This window comes from Pelmatolapia mariae, linkage group LG7, assembly GCF_036321145.2.
Source record: "Pelmatolapia mariae isolate MD_Pm_ZW linkage group LG7, Pm_UMD_F_2, whole genome shotgun sequence".
Lineage (NCBI taxonomy): Eukaryota > Metazoa > Chordata > Actinopteri > Cichliformes > Cichlidae > Pelmatolapia > Pelmatolapia mariae.
Window position 1 is genome coordinate 43,075,985 of NC_086233.1, and position 14,505 is coordinate 43,090,489.

General features: G+C 38.4%; 1 protein-coding gene across 3 annotated transcripts in view; it reads left to right on the forward strand.

Moving 5' to 3' along the window:
- Positions 1 to 1,643: 1,643 nt before the first annotated feature.
- The window catches only part of ppip5k1b (diphosphoinositol pentakisphosphate kinase 1b), a 47,725-nt gene continuing 34,863 nt past the window's right edge, over positions 1,644 to 14,505 (forward strand). For all 3 annotated transcript variants that reach the window (XM_063479184.1, XM_063479185.1, XM_063479186.1), the window contains exons 1-2: positions 1,644 to 1,813; positions 12,344 to 12,875. In XM_063479184.1, the coding sequence (XP_063335254.1) occupies positions 12,804 to 12,875 (72 nt within the window). In that variant the 5' untranslated portion in view covers positions 1,644 to 1,813; positions 12,344 to 12,803. The remainder of the gene's footprint in view (positions 1,814 to 12,343; positions 12,876 to 14,505) is intronic.

The window sequence follows — 14,505 nt, forward strand, 5'->3', positions numbered from 1 at the left end:
AGAAAGCTTTGTAATGAAGACTGTCATTTCCAAAACACTGCCCACCCCGCGGTCCGCAGCGCTGTTGAAAAGGCTGTGGAAGTCCCTGTATTAAGCACGTAGACCTGTGACACAAAAATCGCCAAACTCCGACGACCACAGACTGTTTTCCTTCGTGGTGATGAAGGAAAACGCTGGGTTGGCATGTAAAAGGGCATTTATTCCCTTCAAAGACCTGCAGTTCAAAAAAAAGCGCCCCTCCGACAGGCAAACCCATCTGTTCTCTGATTGGATTGTTACATTTGTGATTGACATGACATTGACCAATCAGATGAAAGGAAGAAAAATAGGTCAAAATGCGTACTTGTAACTTGCAGGGTTTTTTTGGCTAAGTCCACACACAAATCTTTTTTACGCACACACAAATCTTTTTTACGCACACACAAATCTTTTTTACACACACACAAATCTTTTTTACGCACACACAAATCTTTTTTACACATACAAATCTTTTTTACGCACACACAAATCTTTTTTACGCACACACAAATCTTTTTTACACATACAAATCTTTTTTACGCACACACAAATCTTTTTTACGCACACACAAATCTTTTTTACACATACAAATCTTTTTTTACGCACACACAAATTCTTTTTACGCATACTAATCTTTTTTACGCACACACAAATCTTTTTTACACATACAAATCTTTTTTACGCACACACAAATTCTTTTTACGCATACTAATCTTTTTTACGCACACACAAATTCTTTTTACACATACAAATCTTTTTTACACACACACAAATCTTTTTTACACATACAAATCTTTTTTACACACACACAAATTCTTTTTACACATACAAATCCTGATTTACAAGCACAAAACTGATTTACAAGTACAAAATATTTATGACCACATTTTGAGCCCATAGCCCCAGGGCAGCTGTGGCTACAATGTAGCTTGCCATCACCAGTGTGTGAATGGGTGTGTGAATGGGTGGATGACTGGTTGTGTAAAAGTGCTTTGGGGTCCTTAGGGACTAGTAAAGCGCTATACAAATACAGGCCATTTACCATTTATATTCACTGAGGGTGACCAGGTGATTAGGAATGAGTGAGACAGCTCAGGACACAAGGTTAGAGAGCCCAGATGTAGATAGCTTGAACATGTACAGAGGAAGGACAATATGGAGCACCAGGCAGAAGGGAAAGACAAAGACCACAAGAAGATCAGAAGATCCATGAATCTTCTCTGATCCACAAATCTACAGAAAACATTTATGGATGTAGTTAAGGGGGACGTGCAGACTGTTCGCGTGAAAGAACAGGAAAGATAGGGTGAGATTCAGGCAAATGATCGGCCTTTGGCGACCCCTGTAGGGAGCGGCTGGAAGAAAAAGAAGCTTTTTAAATATCTGAATTTTCATTTATGTTTTTAAGCGCAATTTTTAATTTTTGTATATTTTTAAAAATCCATTAAATAATTCTTCTATCATTGCTGTGCAGATTATATAAAATAGTTAGACTATACCCTTTTATTCATCTCACCTTGTCTGCAGCGATGCACAATTTGGCCGCTAGGTGGGAGTAACGTCACAGCTTTGACAAACGAAACCTTCCGGAAAAAAAAGGAGAAAAAAAGGAAGGAAGCAGCAGCAGCAAAGCGCAGGCACTGACCTCACGTGAACTTAAAATGTCGTTTACAACTTCACAGACAGTTCAGAAGTAAAGAGAGAGGCAGTAGCCGTTCCCCCTCAGCTCGGGTCAGTCAGCGGAAACAAGGAAGTGAGCAGCTGACTGACTTCCAGTTGTTCTCTGCTGCCGCTGGTAAGACTTGTTCACTTTAACGCTTTGTGTTGTCTCGTCGCGGCGGAGCCGTGAGCAGTGTGTTCGGAGAAAGTGTGTGTGTGTGTTTTCTTTTTGTTTGCTGGACTTTGTATTAATGAAGAAAAGTAGCGCAGCTTTTTGTACCTGGCGTGTACGTGTGTGTGAGGGGTGCTGAGTGGTGGGCAGGCTGACGCACTGATTTGTGCGTGTATTTCGTTTCTCTGTGGAGCCACGTTTCGATTTTTAAACCTCCAAAAGCCTCATTCATTGTGTTTGAAGCGAAAGCGGAGGGCGACCTGTAGTGTTTGTCCCTGTTGAGGTGTGTAAAACATTTAAAGAGCGAGGGGTTTGCTATTGTGCGAAAGCCATAGTATCAGAGCTCATCTGGACTATTTCCTGAACATGAATTCAATGTAAAACACACTGCAAAGAGACTAGGAACACGTGTGTGTGTGTGTGTGTGTGTGTGTGTGGCTTCTAACAAGGCGAATACTTGTGTCCAATGAACACGGAAATCGTTTAAAAAAATTCTACACACAAAAAATGCTTGTCTTTATTTTTGATTATTTATTTATTTATTTATTCAATTTATTTTCGAACTATTTTGGTTCAGAAATTGAAAAAACGAGTCGGCTGTAAACAAAGATCACAACTATTATCAGTCTGGTCCTCCGTTTGAGCATTTGGAGCACATCCTCTTGTGAAACTCTTGTGAAAAAAGGAACAAAAAAAGAAAAACGATCTACACAAAACCCTTCACCTAATTAAACGCTACCTGGTTCACAACAAACTATTGTTCTAACTGACGGTGTTCAGCAGATCCACATTTTTTTACATCGCTATAAAAGATCTATTGACTCCAGACTTACCTGGAACAGTAATCAGTTGTTTTTGTCTTGGCTTTGGCCTGGTAAGTGTTACAGGGATTGGTAACGTGGATAGACAGGCTGTTTTAAAAACATTTCATTAGGCTGTTTTATATTCTTTCATCTTAAGTGAAGAAAATGGCCTAATGAAATGTTTTTAAAACAGCCTGTCTATCCACATTACCAATCCCCGTAACACTTACCAGGCCAAAGCCAAGACAAAAACAACTTAAGAAATGTTGGCCACTCTTTATGCATTTTCATTTTCAGACTGAACCTAATCATCATGTGCTATAACTTGTCTGATTTTGTAATAATAAAACAAAGCTTTTGTTGAACTCAAATTAAAGTCAAAACTGTATCAAGACAGTTGGGTCAGGTCACGATTACAAAAGCAGCCCTGCTGTACTTACCAACTGTATATCATATATTAAAAGACTTTGAACACTTAAAACTGTCTGAGAGCTGAGCTCTTGTTTGGGATGCATTTTCTTCTTGCTAACTGAGATGAGTTGGACTTGATGAGCATAAAATCTGAACATCATCTTTGAACACAAAGTTTTTGTTATTTTTAAGCATCTCCTCATGTAGAGAGAGTAGGTTTATTTCAAATCACACATTTCTATAGTAAATAGTTGAAAAACATGAACTTTTAATTGCTTGTCTAATACTTTGGCGTTGTATATGTGACCATAGGTGAGCTCTTTATCAGTAGAAAGAGCTGTAAAAGTAATAAAAATACAGTGAAAAGTCCAAAATGTCTGCCCTCCTGCACATTTTCCAAACCCAGCCAGGCTTTACTGTGCTGCCTCTGGCCCCGGGCCTTATGTTTGACAACCCTGCTCAACCAGGTTCAGTGTAATGTAGCCGCAGAGTTCTTTAAATGTAAATTGGACTAATCATAGGTACTTAGTTTTATAATCAGCTGTGTGTCGAACTCTTTAGGATTCCTCTGTCCTCTCACCCCTAAAGCCGTTTTCAGAGCTTTTTCCTTTATGAGAGGTTAACCTGTAAAGCTGCGTAATAGTGGAAAAATCAGGTTGTGTATCTTTCAACCTAACATAAATGAACCTATTAGTTTACAGAGGTCGTGTGTCCTGCAGTAACACTCTGATAAGTGTAAGTAGTGGACCTTTATACTGGCAAGCCTTTTATGGGCTCTTTTTTCCCCCCAGTGAAGGCGATTTGTATTTGCATGCAAAACTAATTGTGTGCTCAGTGCATAATAAATGTATAATCTTGTAGTGGCCGCTGTACCTGCTGTTCCACTGGCTGTGTCATAAAAACGTCACGCGCATGTTATCTAGCCCTCCACGGTGATATATTTCAGGGCTGATGTTCACCTGCGCTTCAACAGGAGGCTTTATTGAATATAATAATTAACAGCTTTGTTAATGATTTAGTTGTTAACAGTTTTTGGAGAACAATAACCCTTTCTTTGGACCATCTCTCTCACCATCTCAAAAATTATGCTTCAGTGACTCATTAGTTTTTTGTGTTTAATAAAAGGAAGCCAATAACTATTCAATTAGTCCATGGAAAACAAATAGTCCAGCCGCACATTACGTCTCTGTATTTCTCATTTGATAGCTAATCACAGAATTGCTGATGGCTGAATTGAACTAATGACTGACTCCTCCCCGTCATTATGGCGACACAGGCGAACTGTGGCAGATTGTCTCAAAGGTTAAAAGCCTTTTATTGGAGCCATGTTGCTGATCTCCGGTGCTGCTGTGATGAGATGACTAATCCCCCCCGGACAAGGAGCTGCAGGTGACAGCTGGGAATGTTATAATTTAGCTGCCTAATTTATTTATGGGCGAGCAAGGTTTTTATTTTTCCAGGGGAACAAAAGAACAGGCAGACTGGAGAGAATGCTGTAGTCATTTTTGTGTGTGGTGCTTTTGTTTATGTCTGTTTGTTCTGCTTTCTTATAGAGAAACATTAACTACTGTGACTTCAGTGGAGCTTCGGTGGTACTGACAGATACAAGATTTCTATTTAGTTTAACAACAGAGAGTGATGCTCTAAAGTTCAATAAATAAATAAAATACTCTCACTTGCCACTGTATTAGGTACACCTTGCTTGTCTTGGGTTGCCCCCCCTTGCGCCTTCAGAACTGGCTGATTCCATAATAGCATAGATTCAACAGAGATTTTGTTCCATATTGTCGTGATGGTATCACACAGTTGATACAGATTTATCATCTGCACATCCAGTTTCCCTTTCCTCCACATCTGCATCCTGCTATATTGGACTGAGATCTGGTAACTCTTGCAGTCAAAGCATACGCTTATTGGATGGTCTTTATCCCAAAGCAAGATGTTATTTGTCAAATAATCCCAGCAAAATGCTTCAAAAGACAAGCTCCAATACCCAGATCAGATGGAGAAGTTTGTTTGCTTGTGTGAATGGGTGTGATTGGGTGAATGTGGCATGTTGTATAGAGCGCTTAGGGTACCCCGGTAGAGTAGAAAAGTGCTATATAAGAATCAGTCCATTTACCATTTACCAAAAACCCTCCAGAGTCTGAGGTTCCTTTCCTCAGGGTAGCTCAGTGTCCCTGCCACGATATTAAGTTAAGTTTGAAGTTAAATAAATGTTCTACTCTATTTTTAAATATTCAGGATTTATGTAATTTATATTTAACACACTCACTCATCTCACACAAGTCTCATTTTGTTGCCTGTTAACCATTTATTAAATCTAGACATAGGTGGTAAGCAGTGGCATTGCTTACTACCAATGTGTACGCACCGTGGATACCTCATGAATGCCAATCCAATCTTCAGTGTGCACTATACCTCGAAATATTGTAATGGCAATGGTGCTAAGTCATGTTTAAAAGAAAGCTGATAGCAAACGCACGCGCTGCTCTCACTGAGCCTTTGCTCAGGCCCTGCCCAGTTATTTATATTAGAATAACTCTATAGAATCTGGAATGCTAATTAAAACTTGCACTGCTGTGAAGTGTTTGCATTCAGGTATTTCTGGCCGTCATCTTATATTTTGCTCTGTTCTTTAACTCTGTCTTACTGGTGGCGTGCTAAAGGTCATGACCTTGGTGTAACAAAGACTGAATGAACTCAGGGTCACTGTCGGTTACTCACAGCAGTTATAGATGTTTATTTACAGTTTATATCTGTTAGAATTCTTTGACCCTCTGGCCAGCAAGAAGGGCTTCCACTTGCTTTACTGCGACCTGTCATCGCCTCAGAGGTCAGTAATGATAAGTTATCTTTGGGCAGTGGCTGGCCTCCCAACTCCCTGCCTTGACTCCTCCCCTTTTAGTTTGTGTGTTGCAGAAGAGGACACGGTTATTTCTGGGTACCAAGGTTAGCCAGGGTCACGTGTGGGATTCAGCTGACGTCCGTCCTGGCTAAAAGTCCAGGACACAGGAGGGCCGTGTCTGCTCTTCAGCAGCCAAAGCATTTAACTGTGCCACTAAAATAATCTGCTCCGCATGTGAGTGGAAGTGACTTTAAATAAGCTCTTAGAGTCATTCAAAGACTGTGGGGCGCGTGCAGTTGGCTTATGTGCCATCACTGAGAGCTGATATGATCTGCCTCATCTGTTCCCGACGACTTTTCCCCTGGAATCAGCGTTTTGGTATGGGTGGATGGGTCAGCATGGCAGTGGTGTTTATACCGATGAGAGACAAGTGATATGGATCTGGGTTTGTGTTCTGTTTGTGGACATAACAATCTCATACATTAGCAAGCTTCTACTTTAATCTTGGCTTCATTTCACATATGGCTCATGGGTTTTGGCTCAGCTAGGAGGGTGTGACGCATCAGCTTTGCGTCTTTATTGTGTGGTCTCGGGTAACATAACAGATAAGCCGTGGCCCTACAGATGCTTATTATATCAAAATGCTTAGGCTGCAAGTCTTAACAGTTAAGCAACTGGTTTCACTATGGCTAGGCCACTTTCTTCTCACCTGAGCCACAGGTGATGGGACTGTATCCTCACTGTCTGTAAACAGAAGTTTCAAAGTGAGTACTTTCATTCTGCGTCTTTTATTCTAATAAATCCGGGGTTTCGGGTTTTGTTTTTTTTTTTTAAATAAACTGTCAAGTCAACTGTAATAAACTCCTTTTTTCCTGCAATAATAAATGTAGAAAAAGTAGTGTGTGTCCGTTCCCACTTCCCAGTTTATGGGCGTTACTTGTACATATTGAACTTGGAGTTTGTTTGCATTAAGTTCTGCGTTGTTCTGCGTTTTTTTTGTGAATAATGTATATCAGTTGGCTGATATTATCAGATGATTGTGGTCTTTCATAGATATACTTGTATTAATATACTGGATGTTGCTCAATATGAAAGCTTTACTGATAACTGCTACTACTGAGTGGGAAGTGGGAAGCCACATTAGCAGTGAATGGTTTGAAACTCCATTGTTTTCTGGCGATAGCGAAACCGCAGCAGCAACAAAGACGATGGCAGGCAGCAGCTCTGGGTTCCATTTCCTCGAACGCCTCTGGGAGATTAAACCTTCAGTTATGCATCAGCATGTTGTGAAGCAGTTGACTGATAACCCTGACCATAAACTTCATAGAGCAAAAATCTAAATCGGAGCGGTTGAGATCTCTAGATCTATGGACACCTAGAAAAATGAATGCATTCATGAAAATACTTGGAAAAGTAGAAGATCTACACTTTAATTTAGACTTGTTCATGGTACTACATATGGTAACACATAGAACACGGGTAATCAACTAAAACTTAACGAGGTCCAGTAAAAGAATTTCCTCACACAAACGTCCAGAATATAAAGTTCCACATGCATTATCATTCAGTGCGAGATATTCAGAAATAGCCCGGCAGTTGTGGAAGTGTCTGTAAACAAAGTACAATTCAATTATAAACTTCTACAATAAGCTGAAGGGTACTCTAATAACAAAATATTAATAAAATCTTATTTTCTCATTTCACATGTAAACGATCTCAGCTTTAGACTCCTTTTTTTCCTCTATCCTTCCCCTGACTTACTTTTACAGACTTCTGCATCTCGGGCCTTTATGCAGTCTCTGTTTTCACACGCTCTCTGATTAAAGGATTTGATAGGTTGAGTAGTGTCACGTGGGATGAGTTATAAAGCACGTGACTTGTCTCCTGTTTCCTGTGTTCAGTCAGTGAGTGCCGCAGAGGCGAAAGAAATGGTTGCACAAATTAAAAAAACATTACCGTAAATAGGAGAAATGTTGCATAGCGTGAAACAGAACTGTGTCTGACATGATCATACTGGGGATCATCTCACTCAGTTGCATCATGTAGACCCAAGAGTAGGAAATAAAACTGCCTTAAACCATTCACAGCAGTCTGAAGCTTGAGATTTAGCTTCACGCAGGTTGCATGTCCATACACGGACATCATAAACAGTCTTTGTATGTATTTATATGATAGAAAATACAAACAGCTCGAGGTTCCCTAAGGGAACCTCTCTTAAGAATGAAAATGCTAGCTAGAGTAAAAGGCCACAGTTAAATGTACACGTGACTCGATAGAGGGAAGGCCTGGCTTCTGTTTGGCCCTTGTCGTTATGGAAACAACAAGTAGCCAGACTGGCTCTTTAGAAAACATATATTCATCTAAAAAAAAAAAGAAATCAGAGTTCTTGATAAGGACGAGTAGTTGCAGAACCTAAGCTACAGCATGGGCTCATATTTATGAAAATGACAGGATCTTTTAAAGATTTTTTCCATCAATTAAATGTTTAAATTCAATTGGAGGCTTAAGCTCCTCTTCGAGTGTCTAATGAGAGTTTGCAGTGAGGATAAAGCTGGGACTGATTTCACTGATGCATCAGTCTGGCACAAAACTCTGTTTTCTCACACGTCTGTCTGATGGCTGCTCTGTTTTTCTCACAGCACATTATTAGTATAAGCTTCTTTTGCCTGCTCTGTAATGACAAGGGGATTCCTCAGCACTTAATTCCTTATGTTTGATTTGGCAGGATTTTTTTTTTAAAATGCCAAATTCCCTTGCTGACACAATGCTGAAAGGATTTGTCTCCCACAGATTATATGTATAAGTGCAATGTCAAACATCGAGGAATGAACATGAATAGACTTAAATAGGATTTAAAAAATAGCAATGTACGATGAGTGACAAATTAAAGGAAAAACCTGAACCCTTGACCCCCTACAATGTAGGAATCCAATGGCTCTGGTCAGCATTATGCTGGCATGGGAGGGGTCTTCTGAAACTTATGTTACAGTATTCACATCCACAAGCTGCCAAGAGATATAAATTTTGTTATCAGAAGGTGAACACAGGACACTATATACACATACACATTTACATAGACAAAATTAGAAAATAGTACAGCAACTAGTATTTCAGAGTCACCAGAGATCAACTCAGCCCACCTTTCGGGGGGTTTGGCCTGATATAATGGATAACTCATTCTATCACCATCATCAAAACACAAAATGAAGCAAGAAATATGTTTCATCCTTCCTGTAGGATGGTAGTTTTTTCCCCTTTCATACTATCTACAAAAAAGCTACTAATTATTTGGCTTTTTAGATGATTCATACAGAACTCATATTTGTATATATTAAAAATAATTACAGTTTTTTTAAATACCTCCGCTTCCATTTGGGAGGTTTTATGTATCAGGGCGTAAAAATGATCTTTTCCTTAGTTCTTAAAATACAACTTAAGATGAACTGCAACACAAGATGTCATACTGTGCCATTATTAATTTAACAAACTAGTTAAAATGCAAAAGCAATGAGTGAAAAAAACAACAACTAGGGTACGCACATAAATATTTGGGTGAGTAGTAGCCAGTTGCTGCTAATCAAATTCACTTGATTATCATCACCAAGTGTGACCACCATTCTGGCAGTTAGCAGCATTCAAATGTGTTAACACACGATAAGGTAGAAAAATATCAGAAGTGAGAATCATTCAAGACACAAAGAGTGGACCTCCAAGCAAATTCACCTGATGTCAGAAAAACTGAAAAAAAAACAAACAAACAAAAAAAAAAACAAGAGCAACAGTTCAGACTCTACAGGCCACAGTTACCATGTTAAATGTTAAAGTTCATGACAGTACAATTAGAAAAAGACTGAGCAGGAACATGGCAGCACAGCTTAGGTTTGCAAAGTTACAGCTCAACAAACCATAAGACTTGTGGGGCGTCATTCCTATTATCCAGTGCCATTTGGATCCCTGTGACAGAAGTGAAAAACTGGTCATTACTTATTTCTGAAAGCTTGCCTTATACTTGTAACCCACATCTACCATTAAATACAATTATATGTGTCAGAAATTATTTAACCTAAAATCCCAAATCCCCAGTTATCTTTGTTTAAGGTCAGTTACCAAGTAGGTCAGTAACAATTATCACTGTTGCAATCCCTTGCATTCACAAGGACCACAGGAAGTGTCACTCTTTTGTTGTTTCAAAATGGTTCACTGCTGTGTTAAAGCATAACATGCCCACTCTGTTACCCTTATTTACAGTTCAAACTGATATTGTTTTTGTAATCTTGATCATATGGATGATAAACATGTTGCAAATTCTTTTATTGTCTTCTGTGTGTGCATTTGCATGAGTGGTTTTGCATCACATGAGTAATCATAGCTGACTTGAGCATGAAACATCTACTCTGTTACTGCTTTGCATACTAAAATGATAATGTGCACACACTACTGGGCAGGTTGGTCATTGATGTGATATGCATAATGTTTGAGTGTTTTTAATTTATTTTAAGCATGACTTGTACAGGTTTACCCTATAAAACCTTTTTTAGTTTGAATATTTTTCCGAGCAATCATGTAATATAAATTGTTTCATATTTTGGTATCTAAACCACAAACGTGTCAGGCAGTGAGACCGCCCACGTGAGGAAGACTATTAAAACTATTAGAAGTTGTGTTTACACGATAATGATAGTAAATTTGAAAGGAAGTACATTGGAATGATTTTATTTTTAATTTTTTATCTTGTGCTGTTGAAAAAATTAAAATAAGCAAGTTTTATAGCTGTTTGAGTTTTAGCTCTCTCTGAAATTTGAGTATGAATAACTTCAAAAAGGTGGACTGGTATTCCTTTCTATGCCAGGTGCAGCTAGCATAAAACTAGGAACATATTAACTTGTCATGAAATCTTTATTATATCAAAACCAAAAGCGAATACAGGTGTCCAGGTATTTTTATTTAATTAATGTTAGAAACTTTTAAACATTTTAAAGGATTATAATTTCATTAAACAGGGTGAATTAAGCATTTCATATAATGATGCAGTATGAGATTGTACAAATTTTGTTTTGTTTTTGTTATTTGCTAAGCCCTAGCCATGAAATAAAATAGACCAAACTGCATTAAAATTTCTTTTTAATCTAAAAGATGTGAATTGAAGCTAGGTTGTACTTCAAAACAGATCATTCATTTTCTTTGATAATACTTATTTATTAACACCCTCTTAAAATTAATTTCAGCTGTTAGAAAACATAAATATGAAAGCGACTGTACATTCAAACCCCTTAGTAATAGAGGTGAGATTGTCTCGTAACAGGGGGAAGATTTGACGTACATCACATGTGGAGAATTTGGACAAAGTGGTTATAGCATGATATCCTGACTTGAACAGTGTGTTTTTCTAATAGTTTAACAACCCCTATTTTAGTTAAATGATAAAATCATGAAAATCTTGACTTTTCTATCTACTATCTTGAAATTACACCAAATTGTAGGAGTGATCCAGTAACATCCATAGTGGAGAAAACCAAACGGAGTATATCATCAGAACCACCTCATTTCAGCTGTCAAGCATGGTGGTGGAGAAGTCATGATTTGGGAGTGTTTTGCCGCCACAGGAACCATGAAAATACAACAGCACAATGATCCCAAGCATAGCTGCAAATCTACAACATAATGACTGAAAATAAGGGGGGGAAAAGTCAAGGTGTTGCAATAGTCCAGTGTAGTATTTGATTGAAATGCCTTTAAGAGAGATGTGCGTAAATGAATGCCAGCGAACCTCAATTAATTGAAGCAAAGTTATAAAGATTCAAGGCCAAAATTCCTCAACAACGATGTGAGAGACTGAAGTCATAGAAAATGATTACTTTAAGTTACTGTTCAAAGCAATCTGCAAGCTACTGTGTCATGGGTGTACTTAGTTTTTCATAGACTGCTTCTGCATTTTTTTTCTTAGTTTTTGTGCAATAAATAATGACACAGTGTAATATGCTATGTGTCATATGTTATGTGTTTTAATGGTAAATGGAATGGTTCTATAGGGACATAATTGGAATACTTCTCCTAATCCTCTATTTGTATTTTGGTACCTGGTAATGTTCACTATTACCACATGCATTGTGAATATCTCTCGATACAAAAATATAACAATAACAAATATGTAAATGTTATTTGACTGTGGTTCAATAAATGATTGCATATAAATAAACTGCAGTTATCTCATAGCTAGAATGGCCTTTAAAATTGCAATAACCCAGTTTCATCATTGTTTTTATAGCCCTCCATTTCATTCTCAACTGGTAGATGTAGCGACACTGTGCAAACTCGTAAGGCTGTGTTTTACATACAGTTCTGTCTTTTTTAGCTACTGAGTGCTTCTGCTACTACCAAATACTGCTTTATTAGTCATGCTTTTTAAAGTATTTGTGTACTGTTTGTTCCCAGGGCAAGAACAATGGTATGCAGATGTTGACTGTGAGGTTTCTACGCTGGGACATGACTCTCTACCTCAGTCCACGTGGAGTCCACGCCATCTTTTCTACCTCTTAGGACACCTGCTGTTGTTTTTTGTTTTTTTGTTTTTTTTCCTGTTTTCTTCTTTCTTTCCTACCTCAGCACATACTTTATCAAACTTGTTATCAGCCAACAGACTTTCGTTTATGACCAGGACTTCAAGTTTTAGTCACCCAGTCACGGTCTATCACAGTTGACTGGTTTTGTTCTTGCTTAGTAGCCACCTTCATCACAGCCTACCCCCTTCGACGGCAGGAGCAACCTGAAGGAGCCATGTCACATTGGAGTTTGTGATGTTGGAGCCCTGTGTAGGAGCAGGAAGAAAAAACAGGGTTGGAGCTGCAGAGACATTCCTCAGTTTGTGGTTGGCTATGAAAATTATCAACGTGACATGGGCCAAATGGACGCAGGCATGAAGAACGAGATGTTTCGAGAAGAGGAAATGGACGATGATGATGAGTCGGTAAGTAGTGGGTGTACAATATTAATATAGTTACCATACACTTTTACACTGGGCAAAGAAGATCTCATTTTATAACAGAACAGGAAGCTGCAGTGTTGGACATTTTTAGGCATGAGGAAGTGACAGGGCTGGAAACTTTTAAAAGTTATGTTTGGAATTGGATAATGGAAAAAGAAATGGAAACAAAAATACACAAAGAATGGCATGAGAACAGTGTAGCAGATAAACAGTGGTAAGGCTTCTGGGCCTTAGTGTCCTGTTGCTATAAATGGACTATAAAGTACTGCTTCATTAGGAGCCATAACCTTTGTCTCCGTCTTTGAGATTCGCAACGTTAGCTTGGTTAATAGGATTGTGGCTGACACTATATTGTGTAGTAATCTTGTATCCAATATATTCACCATAAATGTGATCAAGTGTCCTTATCAGTAAAGCTTTTGTTTCTTTTCGTGTGATGTTTAATGCATTTGCAAAGCTGCAAGAACCATCATATTTTTCAGGTTTCAGAAAGGGTAATTACTGACTTAATGTTCTAATGGTCATCCACGGTTGTTCTGCTAGCCCTGTGGGACTGTAGCGCTCATTACCCACAAGACGGGGTGTTGATGAAACTCCTATTTTAGGATCCTTATCAGATGAGGAAAAGTAATTCAAAGTTTGGCTCGAGGAAAGAGTGTGCTGCAACTTAAACACTGCTCTGTCCCCTCTGCAGTGGTCCTCTTTATTATCACACTTGTAGCAGGACTGTTGAACAGCTTCAGTTTGTGTTTTTTGCACTTTTCAAATACCATTTTCAGGGTTTCCTAGTCGCAGTACTAATTAATAACATAATCTACTCTCTGCCCCCCCAAAAATCTATATTTAAATGTAATAAACAGTCAGAGGGAACTTTAGAAGCAACTGAAGGTGTCTTATTTCTGTCAGTCACTCTCTAAACCCTCACTGCTCACTCATCAAGTGAACACAGAAGAAAGAGAGCTTGCACTGTGCTTTCAGTTGGAGAGGAAGATGTTGTCATAAATCAGTACTGTCTATAGGTTTGATACTAATTCTTTATTGTAAAGAATTAGAGAATTAGAATTAGAATTACTTAAGCTTCAGCTCACCTGATTTTTAACAGTTACTGCTTTGAAGGAGAGAAATGTCATTTGGATGGTTATTAAAATAAATAATAAATATCATTAAAAAAAAAAATGTGTACCCTAACAAATATCTCAATATTTAAATAATTAGGCTGATCTCTACACAACAGTGCAGATGGCTCCCTTCAGGTCAACGTCGGTTTTAATCACTACACACCTGATTAGCATTGGTTAGCATTTATCATGTGGTTTGTAAATATTCCATAATATTCCAAAGCAAAGAAAAGTGTGTGTAAATATGCTAAAGTTTGTTATCCCCCCCCCCCCCCCCCCTGTACAACCCCCCCCCCCCCCCCCCTAAAAAAAAACAGTTATTGTCACAGTAAAGCAGAGCTCAATGATTAGCATGCTTAGCAAGCTTAACCTAAATTTACAGCTGTGCTGTGAACTGAAAGTTAATGATAGTTAAGTTAATGCTGCCCACTACATGTCTTCACTATACATACTTGTATAGTGCACATTTTCCTTTTTTGATAGTATTATTGTGG